This window comes from Lichenostomus cassidix, chromosome 9 (genome assembly GCF_008360975.1).
Source record: "Lichenostomus cassidix isolate B80296 chromosome 9, HeHo_3.0, whole genome shotgun sequence".
NCBI classification, from domain to species: domain Eukaryota; kingdom Metazoa; phylum Chordata; class Aves; order Passeriformes; family Meliphagidae; genus Lichenostomus; species Lichenostomus cassidix.
In genome coordinates this window covers 5,563,825-5,586,396 of record NC_139490.1, presented here as the reverse complement: position 1 = coordinate 5,586,396, position 22,572 = coordinate 5,563,825, and the positions used below count along the sequence as shown (strand labels likewise).

Below are 22,572 nucleotides of genomic sequence, written 5' to 3'. Positions count from 1 at the left end.
ATATTACACAGAGAAGCACATTTCAGAAGAATATAATCTTACAATACTGCAGGAAATGTTCCCACTTGCTATTCCAAATATAAGGACAACAAGGGTGAAGATCTGATCACTGCAGTGAAAGATGAAAGGGAAGAAGTTGAAGAGTCTGGAGAGTGGAAGGGGTGGGGTTTGAAAATCGGTGAACCAAACTGTTTAGGAAAAAAAAGCCCAATTTTGGAATTGCTGCACAGGATCAACAGGAGCCTGGGCAATGTCTGAAAGATTAAAAGGACAGCTGAGGAACATCATTTTGACAACAACACTCTAGATGGATTACAGGAAGCAAAAAGACTTGCAAGGCAAATATGTCAAGACAAGACAATCACAACACAGACAAATAGTTTGATCATGAGGTCAGGGAGAAAATAATGGAATTAAAAAAATTCTCTGGAATGAAAATGTATCAGAGTCCTAAAATGTCTTTCAGCATACTGCAATCAGTGTGCACTCAGCAGAATTCCCCCATATTCTGTAAAACTTCAAATAAACTGTCCCCAAAATGAAAAAGTACTGCAGAATTTGGCACTGACCCACAGTGAACACATAAATCAGTGGGAGTGCTGACTGCACCCAAAGTGATGCATGCATGCACGTGTTGCAGTGCACTTCAATTCACAGACCAGAGAAAAACTCATCTCAGAACTCTCCCATATGTTACAATTGAAGACAGATGTAATTACAGATAAAATTAATTTTCATACTTAAAAATACATTAAGACTTTCTAGACTCTGAGAATTCCCCCTCCCCCAGACAGTAGAAAGGCACTGTGTATGGGCATTTGATGTACTCTGAATAGCTTTAAACTCAATAAAAATAATCCTCAAAAGAAGTTTGCTATCAGAGTGAAATTTCTGGAAGTTATTGCACTATGTCTACATGTTACATCAAAACCACAAAGCACATTTTAAAGTTTTTCACTTACATTTTTTCAGAGAAACTAAAAAGCCCTCCAGGAACTGTTTTGATTTTTTGGGTACAGGACAATGCTGTAACAACTTCTTCAATTTTTTAATCCAAGCCTCGTATAATAGTAACTTTATGGGGCATTTTGGAGTGAGGAATTGATCAGAATGCATATTTGACACTGGATGTAAAGAATAAAAGTTAAAATATAGTTTTCACTTATAGCGAAATTTTAGAAAATGACAGGTTTTAGAATTCACTCATTAGGCAAAATGATCAGGCAACAAGTAACAAACTCCAAGTTTCTTAATACCATTTAAACTCCTTATCAATACTGACCTCTCAAAATATTTGAAACAGGAAAACTGGAAATCTTGCAGATTTTAAGCACTGCCAGTCGTGTCCTGCTGAGAGTCACAGTCAGCAGGGTTGTCCCAGGGGAGTCTGCAGGCATCTCTGTGTCTGGCCATTCTCAAATATTTAAATCTTCTGTCTGAGAACAGCAGACTCTAGGCACAATATTAGATTAAACCACTATATTATGCTGATTTATTAATATTTATTTTGCCTTCAGTCCTCCAGCAGTTGTCTGCACAAAACCCCCATGCCCCTGAGACAGAGGTTAAACCTGACTGAAGACAGAGAGTTAATTGCCTTTTCTGCTTACTCTGCTCAAGTAACAACTTACATTTGCAAAAGAAGGGATCAAGGGGGACACCAGTACCATCTAAGCTGAGGGTTTTATTTGTGCAGAATATTACATTAAAATAGCCCAGTAGCTATTAGTGATTATTAATCTTCATTTACAATAATAGCCATATTTAACAAAAAATGAATAGGCTACGCTGCAAGTCATGAAAAAGCCTTTTTAATTGTCAGCCCTGCTTGTCTAAAAAAGCCTTCACCCTATTCATTCAGTTATCATTCTGTAGCTTATAATTAAAGTGCTAATGTATATCAGAATTCTTTGATCTCAAAATAAAGGGTTCTTTTGCCAAAGAAATTAAGAACACTGTAGTTACAGGAAATTCAAGTTTCCAAGTCAAAATTAAAAGAAACAACCAAAAGTGATGTAATTAAGGAAAAACTATTTCTATTGAACAAGAGAAGGAAAAAACTTTGTGAGAAGTCATTCTGGATTGTGGAACAGTTCATCAAACAAAGCAGCCCAAGAATTGTCTTTGTAGTTAAATAGAACCTAGGAAGAAAGGTGGTAAGTATATTGTACCACCACAAATGGACTAAATGACCCCAAAGTTCTTTATTTCAATCTAATGAGCAGAGATAATTCATATATCCTGAAATCTAACTTCAATTAGCATGAGTTATTGTAATGGTTCACAGTATCTCATCCATGGTATTTTATTTTCATCCTGAATTCATATTTGAGAAGAAAGACAATAGCATGTCACAAAGTCTATCTAGACTAATGAAAATAAAAAAGACCTATCTGCACTACTTACAAGCATTATTTTAAACACTGAAAGGCAGCAGAACTCTTAACACAGCCTTGTCTCTTGTGTCTTACTGTTCAGGGTGACCGAAACTTGACTTGAGAAAGAACCAAAAAATCAAGAATTATTTTTGGTTTTTAGTCTGCAAAAAAGAATCCTCTTGTATTGCTGGAGATGTTAACTGCAGCAGGTGTTTCCCCAGCCCAGGCTGGATGGCAGCTACTAAATAAAGCTGGAAACTAAGAGGGATGGAGTCAGCAAGACCCCACACTGCTTATCTGCCAGTGCCACCAGTCCCTCTGGAAATGGACCTGAGCTTTGGAGTGACATTTGCAAAGCAACTGCTGGCTCAGTGATGTGAGTGGACACCAGGCAGCCCTGGCTCTCAGCTCTGATATCACCACCCCTTCCCTCACTACCTGCTTCTCAGGAAAAGTGATCTTATTTAACTCACAAGGGTTAAAAAAAATAAGTCAGCAAAACCTAATTACATCCCATTGCTATCAATCTGCATTCAGTTTCCACGAGCTTTGGATTAAGCTGTTCAATACATTTTCTAAACAATAGAAACATATTACTGTGGTTGTTTAGCAGTGTAAAGGATGTGTTTTGCATTTTTCTCTTCATTACTTTCTTTGAATTAAAACCACTAAGCCGAGCAAGAAAAGCAACACAACTCAGTCTCAGTGGACTAAACCAACCAAACTGAAAGTGAGGAAGAGCTTCTTTCTCAACATTAGAAATCTTCCTATTAAAACTACATGACTCAAGATCATCTCAAGCATTGCCTACATAGATTCTAAAAGTAAGATTTCTAGTTTTGCTGCCTTTTGAGACACTTTGAAAGCTAAGATTATTGGAACAGACAGTAATTTTAAAGTTATTACTAGCTCATTCTCAATCACACTTCAATAATTTTATTACCTACCTAGTCATACAAGAATGGAAGCTGGAAAGTCCACTACAACTATGGAAATTATGATAAAAATAGTCCAAGAAACCCAGTTATGGATCAGAGGAGACTGCAGGATTTTACAACAGTATATATAACTCCCCAATGCTTTGTTCTGTTATTCAGCAAATATAGGAAAATCATACATCCAAAAATTAGAAGTTTGTAGGACTTTGATAATGAGTTGCTTAGCTTAAGTTCAAGTAGTTCTGAAATGCTCAGGCAAAAATTGAGGAGAATGAATGGTCACTATATTTTTTTCTTCTAATTAAGTAATATTTCAATGAATTAACAAGGACTCAAAGTCAGGTAATAAAAGAAATTTCCTTGTCCAAGTACTAAGCATTGGTTGGTTTCCCTCCAAAAAGGTTGTATTGCTTCACATGTTCAAATAAAACTCAAAAGTTGGTAGAAATAGTTAGCTTAATAACAAGGACGTATTTTCTATAGTTTCTATGAAAATTTAGGGAACTGTCCAAGCTGAGAATAGAGATTTTTAAAAAGTATTGTCTTCAACTCTTATAACCTTTGGAAATTCACTGTTTTCTTTGCCTCCTCATGAAAGTGACAAGTGTCAACCTGTACATCAAATGACTGTATTTCTTTCTGTTTATTTCCCAGTTTTTCATGACTGCTTCCATATTTCTCCCGTGAGTGACACACAACCCCTGTGTTCTGATGGAGAAGAAGTGGAGCTCTAAAGCAGAGTGCTTCTCAGGTTAATACCCTGCCAACAGCCTCCAACAGAAATGCACAGAGCACCTGAAAAAGACTGTGGACAGACATATCCCAAATTAAAAAAAAAATCAAAAAAGCAAAAGTAAGCTTACACCTTAAACTCTTCATAGAGAAATGAAATTTACGCCTTAAGATGTTTACAAGGAAATTAAATTAAAACAATCTTTCACAGAAGGGCTATTCTGGAGGAGAGTTCTCTATGTGTTATGTCCCTTTGAAGCTGCTGTTTAAAAATTCAGGTGAGAGACTATTTGAGGTTCTGGAACCTAACTTGCAAGTCATGTACTGAAGAAAAACGTGATTATGCAAAGTATTATATATTTCACTGCTCTGTTTGAAAGGAATTTACACACCTTTAGCTGGTTACACTACACAATATGGAAGTGGGAAGAAATAAAGGGGAATAAGAATATGGAAAATGCTCATTAGCAGCTTCTTGAGAGCTCTGCTTACAAGGCACCCTTCTGCCCAGCCAAGGATCCCAACTCAGGGACTGCCAATGGAGATGTTTGTGGTGTCCCAGAACACTGACAGCCAGTGTGAGATGCTGTAGGTAAGCAAAGAAAAAAGACAGACAGTACAACCAGGTTGTAATACCTGCAGTGCTGTGTAGATTCCTCAGACATGAATTTGGAGGTTCAGTGTCCAGTGCAAAGTACAGAGATTTCAGTCTAGTTCATGTGTAACAGGGAATTTCCTTTCCAGGTATGTTTAGGATGTGCATTCAGCAAATGATCACTGCCAAGGTTTATAGGCTAATGCAGTATAGCAGTGAGGACTGTGATAGTGTTAATTTGGTCAATTATGTCCTTGCCTCACAAAGCACTAAAGCTCCAAGATGTTTCACTAAAATCCCCTTTTCTTAAATACAATAAAAGGCATGAGGATATAAATAGCTATAAATAGCTTTAAACGAGATACTAGAAAGTCATGACAAGGAAAGAGTGGATTTTAAGGCAAAGAGCTAGTTTTTGTTGTTCCTACAGTATTCCCACAAGACCAGCTCTACTTCTGTGATCTACATCAGTGAAGCAATTCAACCTGAAACGTACAAAACTTGAAGGTTTTTAATTAAATGAAACATATTTCAGCAGCATATGTCACAGCTTTGCTGAGTGACACACTAAGCATGTATTCATTCTCCACTGAAGGCAAGTTTTTTAATTTCATATGTGCTCATAATTATCTCGAACTTAAATATAAGTCTTAATAGCAACTGAGGCAAAGAAAGCACAAGCAGTAAATAGAATCATCCCACTTCCCACAGTGACACAGTGAAAACGACAGAATGAAGAAAGAGACTACAAGCCTTTAAAGAATGTTTCCTGACAGCATCTAAAAAAGAGCAAAAACCCAAAACCTAACCAGCTGCATGCCCACTAGATTTATTTAATAGTTTCTTACTGTGAAGCAAAATTTTCCTTAACCCAGAACTAGGCTACTGGATAAAATATCTCTACAGAAGCAAGACAACTGAGAACCCAATTTAGTGAAAGAACACAAAATTCCTGCTATCATTTCAGCTTCTTTTTGTCACCTCCAAATGCTAGAACAGAATAAAAGTACATAGCCTGAACTATAAGCAGTAAAAACAAAAAAAAAAATTTGGAACACACTGATCAAACCCACTCATTTCCCTTTTCTTGTGTTCTTCACTTAGACTCTCACTTCCTTGATTTGGTTTCTGATCCAATTTTGAATATATTGGGAAACAATTTCATGCACTGTAATATGTTCTAAGGGCTTGCTGTTTTAAAAACTTTGTATGAATTTGCAGGTATTGATTTCTGCTCTTCAAAGACCACCAGGAAAACTCACTAGCAATTTACTGTGCATAGAAATGGAAGATGAAAAGTAGATTATTAACACCAATGCATCACCTGTTTCTGGATAGGCTGAATGCCAGAAAACCCCAAGCTGAATGTCTTTTGTGACAGCTAGGCAATGAGAGACTGCTGATTTAATAACTCTAAAAATATGATGAGATAAAAGCACTTGCTGTGGATATGGACACTGACTGTACCCGAGAATCTAAAAAGTTATTTTTATTTACTTCTGTTTAACTAAGAAAAACAAATGGCTCTAGAGTATCCTGGTCCTTCTCAAGCAAATACAGACTAATTAAAAAATGTGCCAGATAACAAGAAAAAAGATTTGAAATGGAATTCTCCCATTAAAAATTCATATTAATTGTTAACTACATACTGTAATTTGGAAAGAAATAAGCTCTCTAAGGTAGACTAATCAAGTATGTTATAGAGTTCATCTCATTCCACCCCCTGCTCTGTGCAGGGACATCTTCCACTATCCCAGGTTGCTCCAAACTCCATCCAGCCTGACCTTGGACATTCCAGGGATCCAGGAGCAGCCACAGCTTCTCTGGGCAACCTTTGCCAGAGCCTCACCTTCCTCACAGTAAAGAATTTTGTCCTAATTTCCAATCCAAGCCTAATCTCTCTCAGCTGTCACACTCTTGCTCTCTTCTTTGCCGCTGTGACTGTGTTTTGTGAGGTTGTTTGCTTCTGACACAGCAGAGAAAAATGCAGTAATATTTCTGTATGGGGTTTCATCCCTTCAAATCTCTAGACATAAGCAGGAGTGATCCAATTTTCAACAGAAAATCAGTGGAAGAGGAGCCTTTCAAAGAAAAATAGCAATATTCTTAGTGGGGTAAAGAACAACCATGTCAACATTGCACTGTCAGTTTACTGTAACAAAGCAAAATGGGAAATTTTGAAAAGAAAATTTCCATAAATGCTGAGGATTTTTAAATTGAAACATAAAATCCTTCCTGTAAAGGATGTTTTAAAGTTTTGAAGTAAGTGAAAGTCCTTTTTTTTAAAAAATTTGCTACTTTAGCAAAATCTACCTCATATTTGGACTACTTAAGTTTTTTCACATGTAGCTATTTTTATGTGGGTTTGATTGCTAAACTAGTGCTGTTTGGAAGAGCAAATAACTCACTGCTTTAGGACAATGCTCAATCTGAAATGAAGTGATATAAATGAAGTATTTAGAGCACACAGTTTCAGAGATAGGCTGATTTAGATAAGCACTTGAAAAAATACCTATGGCATACTTCATCTGGAAAAACAATTGTTACTTAGAAAACAATTAGAAGTAGTTCCATATTGCCAAATAATTGGTTCTCCCCTCTCCTGTGAGATTTTACTGTGGACAGAGATTTTCTTCCTGCAAGAGAAAGGGAATACAAATGAAAGATTCCCAACCTCGTGTGGAGAAAGGAAAAAAAGAGATGAGACAGGAAAATTTTGATTAACCCATTTCCTCAACATTCAGCATTCAGTCCACCACATTATGCAAAATATCTATTGAGTTACAAGCAAGTTTTTTTTATCTTTGTATTTTTTTGGAAGCCATGATACAATGTCATTACAGTTTTGGCACTTCAGCATAAAAAGGAATGTTTCATTCTCTTTGCCTCATTAGGATCTCATATGAGATCCTGTCAGCTGCAAGTTTGCTCAGTTTATCTTGAGAAAAAAGGAAGAAAAAAGCTTAAATTTTCCCTTAGATATGTCAGTCAAAAGGAGTGCACTGGCTGGAACTCCAAGTTCAGAAGAATATAATTCATGTCAGTTGAGACAGAATCTTTCTGTGGTCCCATTTTCTTCATCACTTTTAGAAAAGGTGGTATTTATGTAAAAGCCCAACCTCGCCCTGCAATTACCCCAAAATCCAACTGTGCTCTATAAAGGTGTTCAGTCAATGATTCCATCATGTATTTCTCATTATGTGCTCTTTGCCTAGCTGAGAAGTGCTTTCTCCAGGATCACAGTTTCACAAAAGATAAATAGTATTCAAATTTGAATTGGCCAGGGAGACCAGATATTCAATCTTAAAGCATTTCTTGGCTATGTGAAAATTATTAATTTCAAAATTCTCGTGATTTAACTCAGGATATTCTGCAGGCTGTGTTCATTTAAATTCCAATTTACGCTTTCCAGTCATGTAGTAAAGACACACTCCTGTTTTTCATGTTCTTTCATGCAGCTCTGTTTTTATTGTATTTGCAATAGTTGCTAAATAGCTACTGAAGAAGCTCCTCACATCAGATCTTTGATTCCAACAGACATACCTGTCTTAATGTGCTCATATAATTTTACAATCTCTTATTCATTACCATGTTGCTTTTTTTAATTTCAATATAGCTGTTAGGAACGGCAACTGTTAATACTGCAGACTGTATGAATTATTACTTTTTATGCCAAGATAAAAGGATTGATTGCTTTTTTCCTTCCTGAAGGAGGTTCCCATGAACCAGCTGAGGAGGAATCCAGAAATTTGCGGGAACTTTGCAGCCCTGATTACTGTGCTTTCACCTCATGCAGTGGGACCTCTGGCACAGCAAACTAACTGCATTTCATTTTTCTGTCGTCTTGAATAAAAGCCAGTGATGAAGTGGAGATACAAAATGTGTTTCTCACTAGGAGTTTAGCCCTTTTGCTTTGTATAATCTGCTCGGTGCTGATGCTTGGAACAAGTGAGTTTCTAGAGTCAATTATTGAAAACATGTTCTGTGTGCTGGGTAACCAGATTATAAATCATGAGACTTCACAAAGCTGGTGTGAAACTCACTGTCAAACCCTTCCAGACCTGTGAATAAAAGAAAAAGCACAGCAGAAGGATAGAATGGGATTGACTATTCCACTTGGAAAGGAGCTACAAGGATCATGAGGTGTGACTGCCTGGCCAGTTCAGGGCTGACCAAGGTGAAGAATGTTGTTAAGGGCATTGTACAGATGCCTTTTAAACAGGTTTGGGACAACGAGCTCCTATCCAGGGAGCCTGTTCCAGGGTCTGACCACCCTTTTGGTACAGAAATGCTTTCTAGTCTCCACTCTGAGCCTCCCTTGGCACAGCTCAGCAGCATTCCCACAGCTCCTGCCACTGCAGGTTTCCCTGCAGCCTCCTCTTCTCCCAGCAAGACACCCCCAAAGCCCTCAGCTGCTCCTCACAGGACATTCCACAGCTTTGTCCTCCTGGAGACAGAACTCGTCTTGAATACCCAGAATGGGAAAGCAAAAACCTTTAAGTGGCTGTGTAGGGCAACCTCTTCTGGCTGCAGAAAATGATCATCTGGCACTGCCACTCAAACCAAAACCAAACACCCTCAAACACACAGCTTTCAGCTAAAAAAACCTGATATTAATTTGTATTTCACTTATCCATGTAATTTCCCCAGTTAGACTGTTTAACTACAGCTTGTGGCAAGTGATACAGTTTGCAAAAAATGAAAAGCACACAACGAAAACACTGGAGTCTGAGTAACTAAACAGCAAACCACGCTGCAAGTCAGGCTTGACCAGATTTGTGTTTGATTTAACTCTGAAAAGGAGCTTTCTTAAATACAGAGCACAGGAACTAATTTTTTTTTAGGTACTGAGCAACACTAAAGCTGCATTATGGAACCAGTTTATTACTGGTAGATAAAAACAGTGGTTACCCAATAAAACTGGGAGATGCAAATCTGCTTTCATAGAGCTCAGTTTTCAATAGCTCACCATAAAGACTGCCACCACTAAAATGGGAAAGCATTTTTAGGAATTTCACTAAAGCATATACTTCCTTAAATGCCAAGTAATGCATATCCCTTAGGTTTTCAGCAAATATTGCACAAATGGATTTACTAATCTGAAAGCCTATTTACAACAGATTTATATAAACCGTAACAGATATGTAAATCTTACCAATAAAACCTAAATAAAGTTTTGATTAGTTTTTTATTTTTCATGTGCACTTTGCCAGTACAAGCAATAGATTTATTTCTAAATCACAGTTTTGGGGCTCAGATGTTAGCATCAGAATTTAAAATTACACACACAGCCCTGACACATTAACTCTTCATCATGTTTTACAAATTCCAATCAGAACTTCTGCAGTGAGTTCTTGAAGTCCAGATGTAATAATGACTTTCATAAAAGGTTTTGTAATCTCTTTCTCATGTTCTCCTTCAAAGTTCATAATAAATCACACTCCAGCCACAAAGCACCTCAGTTGTTGGGCTTTTCTGTGCAAACAGCAATTTGTCATTATATGGCATGTTTAGCCACGATGCTTCTACAATTCTACTGGAATAACATCAACAACAGCTGCGGAAAGGACTATTTAAATTTAAGGCATGCATTTTAAGCAGATCTAGGAATCAACTTGCCACAGTGCATGCGAAGAACTAATCCTCTTCAGGCCAATTTTAACACCCTTTCAGTTCACATTTCAAAGCCCAACAGAAACGATGCTGTCGCTGGAATAACTCCTGTGCCACACTCCACATGCACTTTTCACTGTCATCTTTCCAGAGGCACTAAAGCTTGTATGGCAAATCAGATCTGAGAGCTGAAAACAAAACAAAGCCTGGAGCAAAACCAACAGCAAACCCAAATGATTGCTCTTCACTCAGATCGAACTTAATCCTGCTCACTCCATGGCAGCATCCAGACTGGCTTAGGGGAGCTGGGAAAGCACAAAGTCAGCAACATTCAGCTGATGGAGACATCTGATGATCTTAATTATTATATTAGCTTCAAAGCCTTTTGAAAATGCAATTCCAACAGCAGGTGTTAAAGCTTGACATTCAGCTCAGGATGTGATGGGATGTAGGTGACAGGAAGGGAAGAGGTAGGGAAAAAGAAGTGATGTAGCAAAGACAGGTGGAAGAAAGTAGTTCTTGTTATTTTATGAATTGTTTACTTTTCCTGAGACACTTCTAAAAAGCAAGAAAAGAGTTGAACTGACAAATTAAATTTGAATAATGTTCTTCCATGGTAAGGTCAATAAATTGTACTAAAAACAAGATATGTAATGTTGAAAGTTACTACATCTTTCTTTAAGTGCTTATATAAATTGGTGTACTGTGATACTATTTATGCAATTCCTTATAATACAGATGGATTTTCTATGGAAAACTCATTTGCCAAATGATCTCCAGACAGAGCAATACCCAAATATGAAAGGTCATAGTGGTCATAGGTCATAGGTCACTGAGCCCCAAGCTCTGCCCATACAAGGGAATGTTCTCCTTATTTTAAGTATTTTTAAGAAAATAAAGACAAGGAAAAGGAACTTTTCCTCCATGTTGATTCGATCAATTTTGCTTTCTAATGACCCTTAAAACTTCTGTAGCAGAGCACTTATTCCACTGAGTCTAATCAAGTTTTTCAGTTGCATAAATAGAAGTATTTAGCCTTTTGTCTGCAGAGTGCTGCTCTGCATCCTTTCAAGCCTTGGGACTCAATTCCCGTCTCAAGCACGGCACAGTGCTGGGGATTACCAACAGCATCCAGAGCAGGGTTTATAATTGAATTCCCAACAGGTCAGGCATTCACAAAGCAGAACAAAACTACACATTTTATTCTGAAATATCACGAGTTGGATCTGCAGCTGCTGCCTCTCACTTTGTACCTGAAGATCCGAGAGTGCATCTGCACTTCCAGGCTCAAACACTGCAGGAGCAGCTAAAAACCTGAGCAATAGGTTTTATATGCACTCTTCATGTAGACCATTGGCTTCTATAGTGGGATAAGGCAGAGTGAACTTCACTGAAGTACAGGGAATACAATAATCAAGTTTTGATTGGGCTCATCTGTTTATTCTAGGTTCATTTATCTAACAGAGGGCACTGGTCAGTAGTTTTAATAAGTGAAATCTGAATGATTAAGAAATGCTGGCACATTATTATTTAATGTCATTATTTTTAATCTGTTATTAAAAATAGATTCCTCAAAATGGTCTCTCAAGGAAACACCTTAGAGAAGAAATAAAATTTTAAAAAAATAATTATGCGATCTTCACCTTTGTGTTCTAAAACTGTTATTAAAAAAAGAAGCAATAAACCCCTTAGAATAAAAAAAAATCAAAATTGTGTACATTTAACGTAGCTTATAGAAATATAGAAAATATCCCTGAGTAGGTAATCTTTAGTAACATCTTTTTCCAAGTACTTGGATTTCATGAAGTCTGTGTGCATACATAGCTCAAATTAGCCAGTAGAAGAATGACTTTGCCAATTAAGTGCTTTGAATAAATTGTAAAAACCCCCAGTCAGATGCAAATGGATTGCTATTTATTTGGCCATTTAGGAATTAGAGCTGTTTTGTCACAAGAAAGTGAATGTTCTCCATTCAGAGTTGCATTGTTCTAAAGAAGTAATCACACAAGTGTGGATGGATCACATCTGATGGGAGCAACACAGAGATTATTTTATGGCTTAGCTGGGAGAATTTAAAACAGCTTAAGTAGAACTTTGGCATTATATCAGAATATGCACATGCAGTTATCTATGTACACCTGTTACTGACATATCTCAGCAACAATATAAATGAGAAAAGGAAAAGACAAGGACTCTCTGAGACTGAATTACCACATAACTAAGAAAAAGCTACTTTTTCATGAATGAGTCCTCAAAGTAAGTATAATTCAGGACATATAATTTTATTGGTAACCTGATTTTGAAGAAATTTCTCTCTATTTCTACAGTCATATCACTTTTAGATGAGGAAAAGTCTGCAGTATACTAGAATATACCATTCCATTAGCCCAGGACAATTTCTCTCCTTCTTTCCTTCTACTCTTCTGAAATGTTTTTGTTCATTTATTGGCAACTGGATTCTTGTCATGAAACACTTTAGGTCCAAATGCAGTACTTTCTACTAGTAGTTTAAATTTTGAACTGAAATGATTTCAGTGGATGATACAGATGCTGCACCTTTTAAAATCAATATTATATGTGCATGGTTGGAATTAGGCTGCAATTTATGAAACTCCTAGCCATTAGTTTTACAAGAAGGTGTTAAAATAAAAAATAGCTTCATAGCCAGCATATGATCTCTGCTTATGAAACAGAAATATAATTTCCACTGTAGGAAAGTATATCTTTTATATTGCTTTGGTTTCATGGTTAGTTTGCTACACACAAAACCCAGCCCCTGGCCCAAGGAACTTGCTGGAATTTTGTAATACCTTCATTCATGTTGTTTTTTGACTCATCATAATTTTTTAAAGTAGATACTAGTTTTGTCTCACAACTTCTACACTTGACATGTAGAAGTTCTTCATGTTGCCCAATTGTATTTGAAAAGACAGTTTCCATGCTAATTTTGCAATCCTTCATTTCAGGAGATCAATTTAAAAACAGGTAATTGTGCTTTTTAGCTATACCCAGTTGAACTGCCTGCTTATCAACATATTAGGAAACATAATAAAAGGAAATAAACTACGAGGGCAGACTATAGTTTCATGCACAGGGGTATGTCATAAAAACATCTTGAAGATTTTTATCACTGAGAATAGATCAGGTTTGTCATACACAACCAGTTAAAAAACCATTCCGAGCAAGAATTTCAAATAAAGATTATCTGCCACTGGGATCAGATTTCCACAGCACATCTGCAATGAAGGCATCAAAGAGAGGGGTTTGAACCAGACCAAGTCACTCCTGCTAGTGCCACACAATGGAAAATGCAAGTAGAGAATTTCATGCTGCTGCACACTGAAACCTGAAGTTTCAGCTGTTTGTTTTGGCTCTGGACCAGGATTTAAGGGCTCAACTTAAATAAGGGCAGACATTAGTCTGTGCTGGATTTTCACTGTTAGGTTCCTTCAGGCATCCCATCCCTCAGCTCAGGACAGAATGGATTGGTTCTCAGGAGCTCTTTGCCAGGAATCACATTCCTTATGCATTGTCTAGATGTTTAATTTTGGTCTTATCCTCCCTGCTCTGGACAGACACAATCCCAAGAAATGCTCAGCATCAAGAGCATGGTTTCTGAAGAGTTCAGCTATCATTTGGATGCTAAAATATGTGTCCACATTTAAAGACAAGATTAAAACCAGTATGGATTGGGCTAAGTCTCCTAAGGAAATCTGTAATTTTAGAATTCCTTAAAAGAACATGAAGTCTTGAAAATTGGGTCTTGAATTCAGGACAAAGCTCACGAAGCAAACTGCATAATCTGCAGTGTGATTGTAGCTATGCCACTAAACAATATAAAGAGAAAACATGTCTATAGTATATTATACAACTGCACACCAAAGGAAGTTACAAGTATCATCTAAAAAATAAAATTAACAAAGAAATGTACATTTTAGCAGCTGTATTTCCTCAGGTCTTTCTGCAAGTTGTTTGCAAAACCAGCTAATTAACTCTTAGTACAAAAGCAGCTATTTCCATCTCTTGTCACCTGAGCATATACTAAAGTTCCACCGACTTTACCTCATACTCACTCAAATGTAAATTGGATTCCACTAAATTTAAAAAAAAAAAAAAAGAAAAATAACAAAAGAGTAGTTACTGCATTATTGTTAGTAGAAACTTCATGTTCTAAGAGGCATGCACTGGGGAAAGAACTGTCTGATTTGACATCTTTGTCAAAAGATCTGTAGGCAGAAAAGAGCTACAGAGAGCTGCTACAACAGACAAGGTACTTTTAGAGTACCCAGAGGAACCATCCCTCTAGAATGTTGGCAACTTCTTTAAAGAAAAATTCATCTTCCTTGTAAAGCCACCAAATTCAGTACACGAGTGCCAATAACAAATGCCTGTGGTAGTAGTGATGCTAGAGAATGGATTAACAAAATTAGAGGCTGAGAAATTCAGTGACTGTGTGAAGAATAGGATAGTGGGAAACAGGGGAATATTCAAATAACCCCAGGCATATTCCTACATATTAGAGTAGCACACTTTAGATTTGTTGTTTAGATTTGTTCAGATTTAAAGCTGCTGGATTTCAGTGGTTGAATACAAATCAAATTCTATGATTCTACAAACATATGCATTGACTTTCCTTGAAAAATGCATCCACTTGTCCATTTGTTTGACATCCTTTAAAGCACACTTACATTTTTGAAAGAAAAGCAAAGGACATAAAATAGATTTTTCTCATGACACAATAAAAAGTCACTGTTGGACAAAGTGAAAGCAATGGTTTCTCTTGTGCAATAAATATGCAGTGGCTTCTTCGTACAGTCATGACCATCAATTAGCAGATAAACCCCCAAAAAATAAAAATAAAAATAATTAAAAAAAGACACCTGTCACAGATATCTTTGCAGAGATCCTGTCACCAATGCAGACAGAGCTGCAGTCAGAACTCAACATAACCAAAATAAGGCATTGCAAAGGAAGGGATTGCTGTGGAAAATGTAACTTCTTTCCAAGGCAGGTAAGTCCCACTAACACACACACTCAAGTGGCCTCTGTACAGAGACAAAAATGTCCAGTTGGTCACAGCCAGTAGCTGAAATTTGAGCACATCCCAAATATTTGTCGTATTCCACCTTCAGAAATCTATCTGCAGCTTTGAAATACACCCCAGTCTGTGTCTACAGTGCCAAACAAATCATCAGATTTTACAAGTTCATTCTGCATTCAGGTGAGGAAATGAAGTAGTTAGTCAGTTATTGTAAGTACTGTTTTTGACTCACGGTATTTCATTTTCTCGGATATAAAACAGGGATTAAACAATGTTTCCTCTCACTCCTACCTATCTTCTTTTGCTTAGTCAGATTGCTGTAATTTGCAGTAAAAAGCATCTCCCATGAGATGTACAAACAACATCAATCTTGGCTTTCTCTCCCAGGATTTAAGATGATACATTATGTATCAACTTATGTGTTTATCCTGCGGTTTGATTGGATCAGATGGAGCTGACATATTTGCTTCCTTCACTTAAATTCCAACTCTGGTTTGAAAAATGATGCAATGAATTTTCTCCCTTTCACTGACAGCTGGCAGACAAATCTTGAGAAAAAGCAAGTACAATTTAGGCTGGAAAGAGGACTTCAGGAACTAATGGTTCCGAAGAGCAACCTGGTTAAGAAACATTCTGACAGAAGCCAATGATAACTTGCTTAAAGCACATAAATTCTTATTGCAATATCAAAAATATTTAAGGAATGTAGCAATAATTCTCTCAGTCAGAGAACTAGCAGATAAGGATTTACACAAACAATCCACAGGGATTTTTTTCTATGCAAGCTGTGCTAATAATGGCAGCTATAATGTTTTCTTCATTCAGTCTCTCTTGTTCACTGAAACCACAGCTCCTAGTTATTTTTGTATTTTCATAGCTGTTAGAGTTCTCTAAGCTGAAAGAATTACATTCCAGGGACTCAAAAAAAGAAAAAAAAAAGAAAAAAGGAAGCCCAGAACCAATCTTGTACTACTGGAGCCTTGACATCTTCCCACAACCTCAGGAATGTATGTCACAGGAGGAAATGTAATTAGTTCTGTCCTGTAATTCTTCTTCCATTTTGAAGGAAGCATATTAGCATATCAGCAGAAAAGATATGGAAAATTTCAGAGGGTAGGGGAATGGAGCTGTTTTTCAATACCTGACTGAACCAAGTGAAGCTGTGCAGGATGGTACAGCTGGTTCATCAAATTTTTACCAGGGGTTCTGCAATTTCAGCTTATTTTTATTACACAGTCTTTATCCATCAGAGTTCAAGTATAAAGTGCAAGAGTCCTTGAGGCTACTTGCTTTTAGGAACAAAGAACTACTGAAAAATTCCAAGCATATCTCCCCTAACTAGGCTAGAGCAGATAGAGAATATGCTGTCTGGCCAAACACAGTATGACTGTCTGTCAGAAAACCTCATGTCTTTAGCAGCAAAAAGTCACCTTTTTCACATCTAATGCTGAGAAAATCCCCAGACAGCTTTTTTTTCCCTTTGAATATTGTTACTTCCCTGTTCACCACAATTCATGGAGCATCCCCAAAGTTACTGTGCCAGGTTATATCACCAGATTTGCTCTTGTTTTTATTGCTGCTGACAATAGCTACAGAATAAAATACACATTGGTGGAAGGGAGTTTTCAGCAGGTTTGTATTTACCCTCTGCTTGAACTGGATTATATGTTCTTTCATGCACGAAGGCTAAAGGTAAAACAAAAAGTCTCAGTTGTGTGCTTAAGAGAACATGTGCTAAATCAAACCATTCCTGGGAAATATGGGATGCCTGTGCTGCTTTGCAGGAAAACACAGACAAATTTGGGTTTGTGTGTATTCAGTGCCACCACAGACAATTGCTTTGAATACCTTCAGCTGTGCTTTGAATATCTTCAATACCATCAAACCATAAATACCAGTAAGATTCTCAGAGCCAGTATAGGAGATACTGGTCAGGAAAGAACATTTAAATTAAGGAATTACTACAGCAACTGGCACATTATGCTGCACCTATGCTGCTGCATCACCTTGGGGCAGAGGAGAGCTCTGAAATAAGCATGAATTGCTGCTGTGGGAAGACAAGGAGAACAGTAAGAGATGTCCCAAGTTACAGTGTAATTTTCTCAGCCTAAAAACCCCACACAGGCATTTTCACGTGACAGAGATGCAAGTGATACCACAGACAATTCTGGTATCACAACAAGGTCAAACTGCACATGTAAAAATTCAGTATCAACAGCAGACTGTCTAAAATGTGGATATGGATCAGGACCCACAGCCTGGTCCTCACTTCATACACTGAGACCTGTTCTGCTGCATTAACCTCATTCAGCACCTCTGTCACCTACCCTGGTCCATATTCCTGTGTGTTGGCTGGAGGCTTGAATAATTTGCTTTGGAAGTACAAAATCATCCCATAATTCATCTTCAAAAAGACATGAGAGTTCTGTTGGTCTGTGCAGAACTCGTGCCTCTGATGAAGAGACTGAGAAATGATGGGGAAGTCTGGCATAGGTGACTGAAGACAGGAGCTTTAAAAATTACATCCAACAGAATACATCACTGAAGAAAGCTAACTGGAGAAATTACCTGTGAAAATCGACACTCCAAAGTGTCTCATTTTCATGATGGAAATCACAGCATAGAGGAGACATTTCCAGATAGCACTCCACACAGTGATGTGGGGGAAAGCTGCCTTGCATCTGCCTGGGCCTTGCAAGGGCAAAGGGGTTTCTGGGCTTTGCTTGGATATTAGGTATTTCCAGGTGCATCAGACTTCTGTTTGCTCAATATTTCACATTAGTTCTGCACACATCGTAAAAGCTCTTTAACACTTTAGGTGCTGTAACGCTGACTGTAGTAATTCTGTCTCTGCTGCTCAGAAATCAAATAATTCTGCCAAATCCTCTGTCTCTCCACAGAAGAAATTTTTAAATGAAAACATCAGATACATCAATGGAATGTACAGAGGGACACATGCCTCGATGCAGAGGCTATTGGCATGCCCAGGCACAACACCACAGAGCTTTATCAAGAAGGATCTGACTCCCAGAAGGGCACAATGTACTAGGAACAATACAGGAATGTGAATGTACTTTGTCGAAATAGCTTCACCAGGAATAATATGTTGTTAGAAATGTCTCTGGTAAAACTCTGCCACACAGACATTCTGTTCACAGTACTAATCTACTATTCAAAATCTGCACTCTTAGTCTCCACATTAATTTAAATATATTGCATTATCTTGACATCTGAAAAAAAAAAAAAAGCTCATTTGGAGACATCACACCTGAAGATAAAATACTTGGCCGAGGTAGTGTGCCCCAAATGACAGATTTTCCTATTTAGAGAGCTTACAGAGAAAGAGACTACAATCTCCAGTGCAATCTCCATCAAGTTTTATCAAAGAAAACTGTAATGCTCAATGACCCTATTTAAAATAATATGTCATTATTTAAACGAATCAAAATACTTCAAGTATCTAATAAATATTTTTTCTACATTGGTCAGCATTATAGAGCAAACACTAAATTACAGATTATCCAGATTATACGTGGTTCATCACACACTATTTAGCAAATCACAAATTAACTATGCAGTAAATAATCACACAACTGTTTCCCTCAGATTCTGGTAAGAGATTTGATGGATCTTTTCAGCCACTCTGCCGTCAAGGATGGTTTAAAAACATCAATTGCATTAAAAGGGCTTCAGAGAAGACTCTTGTCTGGTGCTTGTTCCTTAACTGTCAGACTCTGACAGGCTTCAAAATCATGTCTAGGATTTTGTGCCTTTTTTTTTTTTTTTTAAATAACCAAGCAAACAGATAATAATTATAAACAAAGAAACATAAAGAAACCCTACCACAACCCCGAGATCATTCACTGTCTATTTTGCCAAAGATGCTGAGCTACCTACATGGTAAATCTACATGTGGCTGATCTTTGTGAATTTATTTTTGTTGTTACCAGAAGAAATGATGCAACAGCAGCTGTTTGTGCAAAAGTAGTAGCTTTGAATAAAGAAGGAAATCTGTGAGGCCCACATCACTCTGAAATGTAAGAAATCCCATTGTTTGAAGTGCATGAACCCATCAAGTTGGGCTCATTTGCAGTTGTATCCCTTTGCAGAAACATTGCTGAGTTGGCAGAAGCAGCAGCAAGAAGTACTTTGGAGCAAGAAGTAATTTTGTGTTGATAACCAACATGGGGGGAGTATCCCATTGGAGAGAGGAGTCAGGACACATTAACTTTGGGAGAATCCCCTCTGCAGGGAACTCCCCAGAACCACGGGATGAACACCCTTCCTCCCATGGGAACACACAGCTCACAAAACCAACAACCTGTGTGTGTGAAGGTGTCCTCAGAGCCCTCTCCACTGGCAAAATGCACAGCAACAAACCTGCTGCTCCCTGGCGCCCACTGGGCTCAGATCCCTCTCCTCATGCAGAGATAAGTAATGTGAAATACCCAAAATACAACTGAATCACACGAAAAGAAGAAGCATTTGCATGTGAAACTGTTTTCATCCCACTAGTTGAACAATGCAACAGTAAAGAATGTTTCCAAAACAGATCTCAGTGAAAAGAACTCCACAATTTTTAACTACATTCAAAGGATTCACAGGAAAAAAAAACACATTACCTTTCAAAATTACTAACAAATTCAAAAGGAAAGTATGTATAAATGAGATCTCCACTCCTCTTACCTTTGCAATGCTCTCGTGCAGGCTGAAGGAGGGATCCAGCTCTTCAGTTTTTGTTGCATGTTCAGGAAAAAGAGCTTCAGAGAGAAAGCTGGAATTCTGTGAGAAAGACATAAGGAGCTTTTTAGGATTCCACACTGATTTCCTCCTTCAATTGGTTATTGGATTTTGCTGATAGATTGAAAAATCCTTCAAGTCTTTCTTAAGTTTTGACAATTATGAAACTTATCTCATTGATCTGATTAATTGATCCCAAGTCCCTGAAAAAGACAAAAAACCCCTAAGTTTTATGACTTCGTTTCTGGAATGGCAGTTGTCTCTGTAATTATGCTTTCCCAAAGTGCCTAAAAATTTTGCCTAAAAGGAGAAGAAAAATATCCACACAGCTTTTATTCTGAGCTAAGCAGCAATCAGACATTTTATTAAGTACATTATGATTTAAGCCTTCAGAAGAAATGTAATCAAATAATCAAGGCATACTCTTTTATCTTCCACAACCATCCTACTTCTCTATATGGTAATACTATCGAAATAATAAGGGATTTTTGTCAATTCTCTAAACTTATTACTTTAGGTTGATCACTCTTTTAACACCAGACAATCTTAATTGTTTTTACAAGAAGTTCATCTCTTCTTGTACTGTAAGAAAGCAAGACATTAGGTTGCAGATTTGCTGTCACAAGGAAACCTATACCAAGTAGAGGACTGGGAAAAAAGGCAAAACAACAGAAAACAAACCTCCAAGCCTCAAAGGTGCCCAGATGCCTAAAACAGGAATCCCATTGCTGGTAACTGCTTGTTGAATTTTTCTTTAATCTAATGCTTTCATGATCAATATTCTAGCAGTATTTCCATGCATTTCTAGGAGGTTATTTCTGCTGGCTAGCAAACTCCCACCACTTTCTTAAAAATATGAATACATAATTAGCAGTGCATCATATATATTTTTTTGTTCAGTGATGCATCTGTGTGTTGCATAAGTTGTCACAGAAGCATCACAAAAATAAATGAAGTCTTTTTTTCCTCCAGATTTTTTTTTTTTTTTTAGATCTCAGAGAGAAGATGCAGAGTCATTTATTACAAAGATAAACTACATGCTTCAGTATTAACTCCTGACTATTCATCTTTGTTTCAAGTTTGCACACCAGTTTGCAGAGCCCTGCCATTTGACTGGGGGCTGCTGAGGAACACCCTCCCTCTGCCATGGTGGTGCTAATGCTTAAAGAGAGTTACATATTTATGTTCACTCTTGAGTATCTAACTGAGGCTCAGTGAAGGGAACGACTACCAAATTAGATTAACTATGCAAGATCAGATTATTGCTCCATCTAGGTAAATATCCTCTCTTGGAATCTAGAATTTGGTGGATAAGGTGACTGGAAAGCAGGGAGACATTGCTCTCCTGGCTTTTCTCCAATTCCACACCCCAACTGGACCAGGTGAACCAGCAGCCTCTGCCTTTGGGAGAACTCAACATAAACAGGCAAGGATCAGCAAATAAATCAAAACACACTTGGACATCACAAGGGACGAGTTGTTTTGCCCATGAAGGAATCAAGACCCTGCTTGCTAAGATCTTGAAAAGGATTGCTGTTTGAAACAACTTGCTGACATCTGAAATAATCCTGCTCTGCACTTGTAAAGGGAAATGTTTAAAACAGTTGTTGCTTTTTTTTTCTTTTTTTTTCTCATAAAAGGCTCCTCAATAAAGAACTGCCAGAAAGGCCAACTTCCTCTGTTTCTCTTGCCTTTTATTGTTTTTCAAGCACTGTGCTCACCAGAAAAAGCTGCATGAACTGTTGAACTCACAGAAGGCCACTCTCTATCCCAGGGAGCACATGGCACAGAGATGAGTCCAGATGATGCTCCAAGAGCACCTCTGAGCATTTAACAGTAAGAGCAACACTTCCCAACAGCAAGAAACTGAATCACACTTCTCATTTATTCTTTCACACAATAACAACTCAGTGTTGTATTTTGGTTTTTTTTGAACAGCAATTTGCTAAGCAAATTTCTAGTAAATGCACACCAAGAAAAAGACTTTCTAATCCAAAAACATTAAAACCAACTGTATTATTTTGTTTTGCTTTGTGGCATTAGGAGCTACAGCTGCAGTTGTTGTCCTCATTCTCTCCCACACTCAACTCCTAACTACAAATCCTCCACCTTTGTCTCAGCCAGATCAGCATCACCCTCATTTCGTACAAAGGGCAGAGTCTTCTATGCACTGGGAATTCTCTGGAGATGGTACCAAATTACAGAAAAACCTTTTCAAGGTCAGACCACTGTGAGATATCCTAAAATTTAGGAGGCCCAACTTCCAGGCATGCTTTGAAAATTTTCTCCTTCTCTTTTCATTGCATTCTGTTGATTTTTCTTCAAGTTCACAGCTACCCAAATGGATAAAGAACATTTGCTCTTCTGATATGATTATATGTTTCCATCACACAAACTTTACAAACCAAAAAGGATCACCCCAACAATCCTTGAATTCCCAAAGAAATTATTTGGTTTCTCCATGAGCTCTAAGAGCTCTTCAGAAGGGAAATGAACAAGTACAACACATATTTGGAAGTGAGTTTCCAAACCCTC

At 37.5% G+C, this 22,572-nt stretch overlaps 1 protein-coding gene across 5 annotated transcripts in view; it reads right to left on the bottom strand.

The window, feature by feature from the left end:
• Positions 1-22,572, bottom strand: part of NAALADL2 (N-acetylated alpha-linked acidic dipeptidase like 2) — a 394,159-nt gene that overhangs the window by 40,608 nt on the left and 330,979 nt on the right. For all 5 annotated transcript variants that reach the window (XM_085069057.1, XM_085069058.1, XM_085069060.1 and 2 more), the window contains one exon: positions 19,984-20,079. In XM_085069057.1, the coding sequence (XP_084925183.1) occupies positions 19,984-20,079 (96 nt within the window). The remainder of the gene's footprint in view (positions 1-19,983; positions 20,080-22,572) is intronic.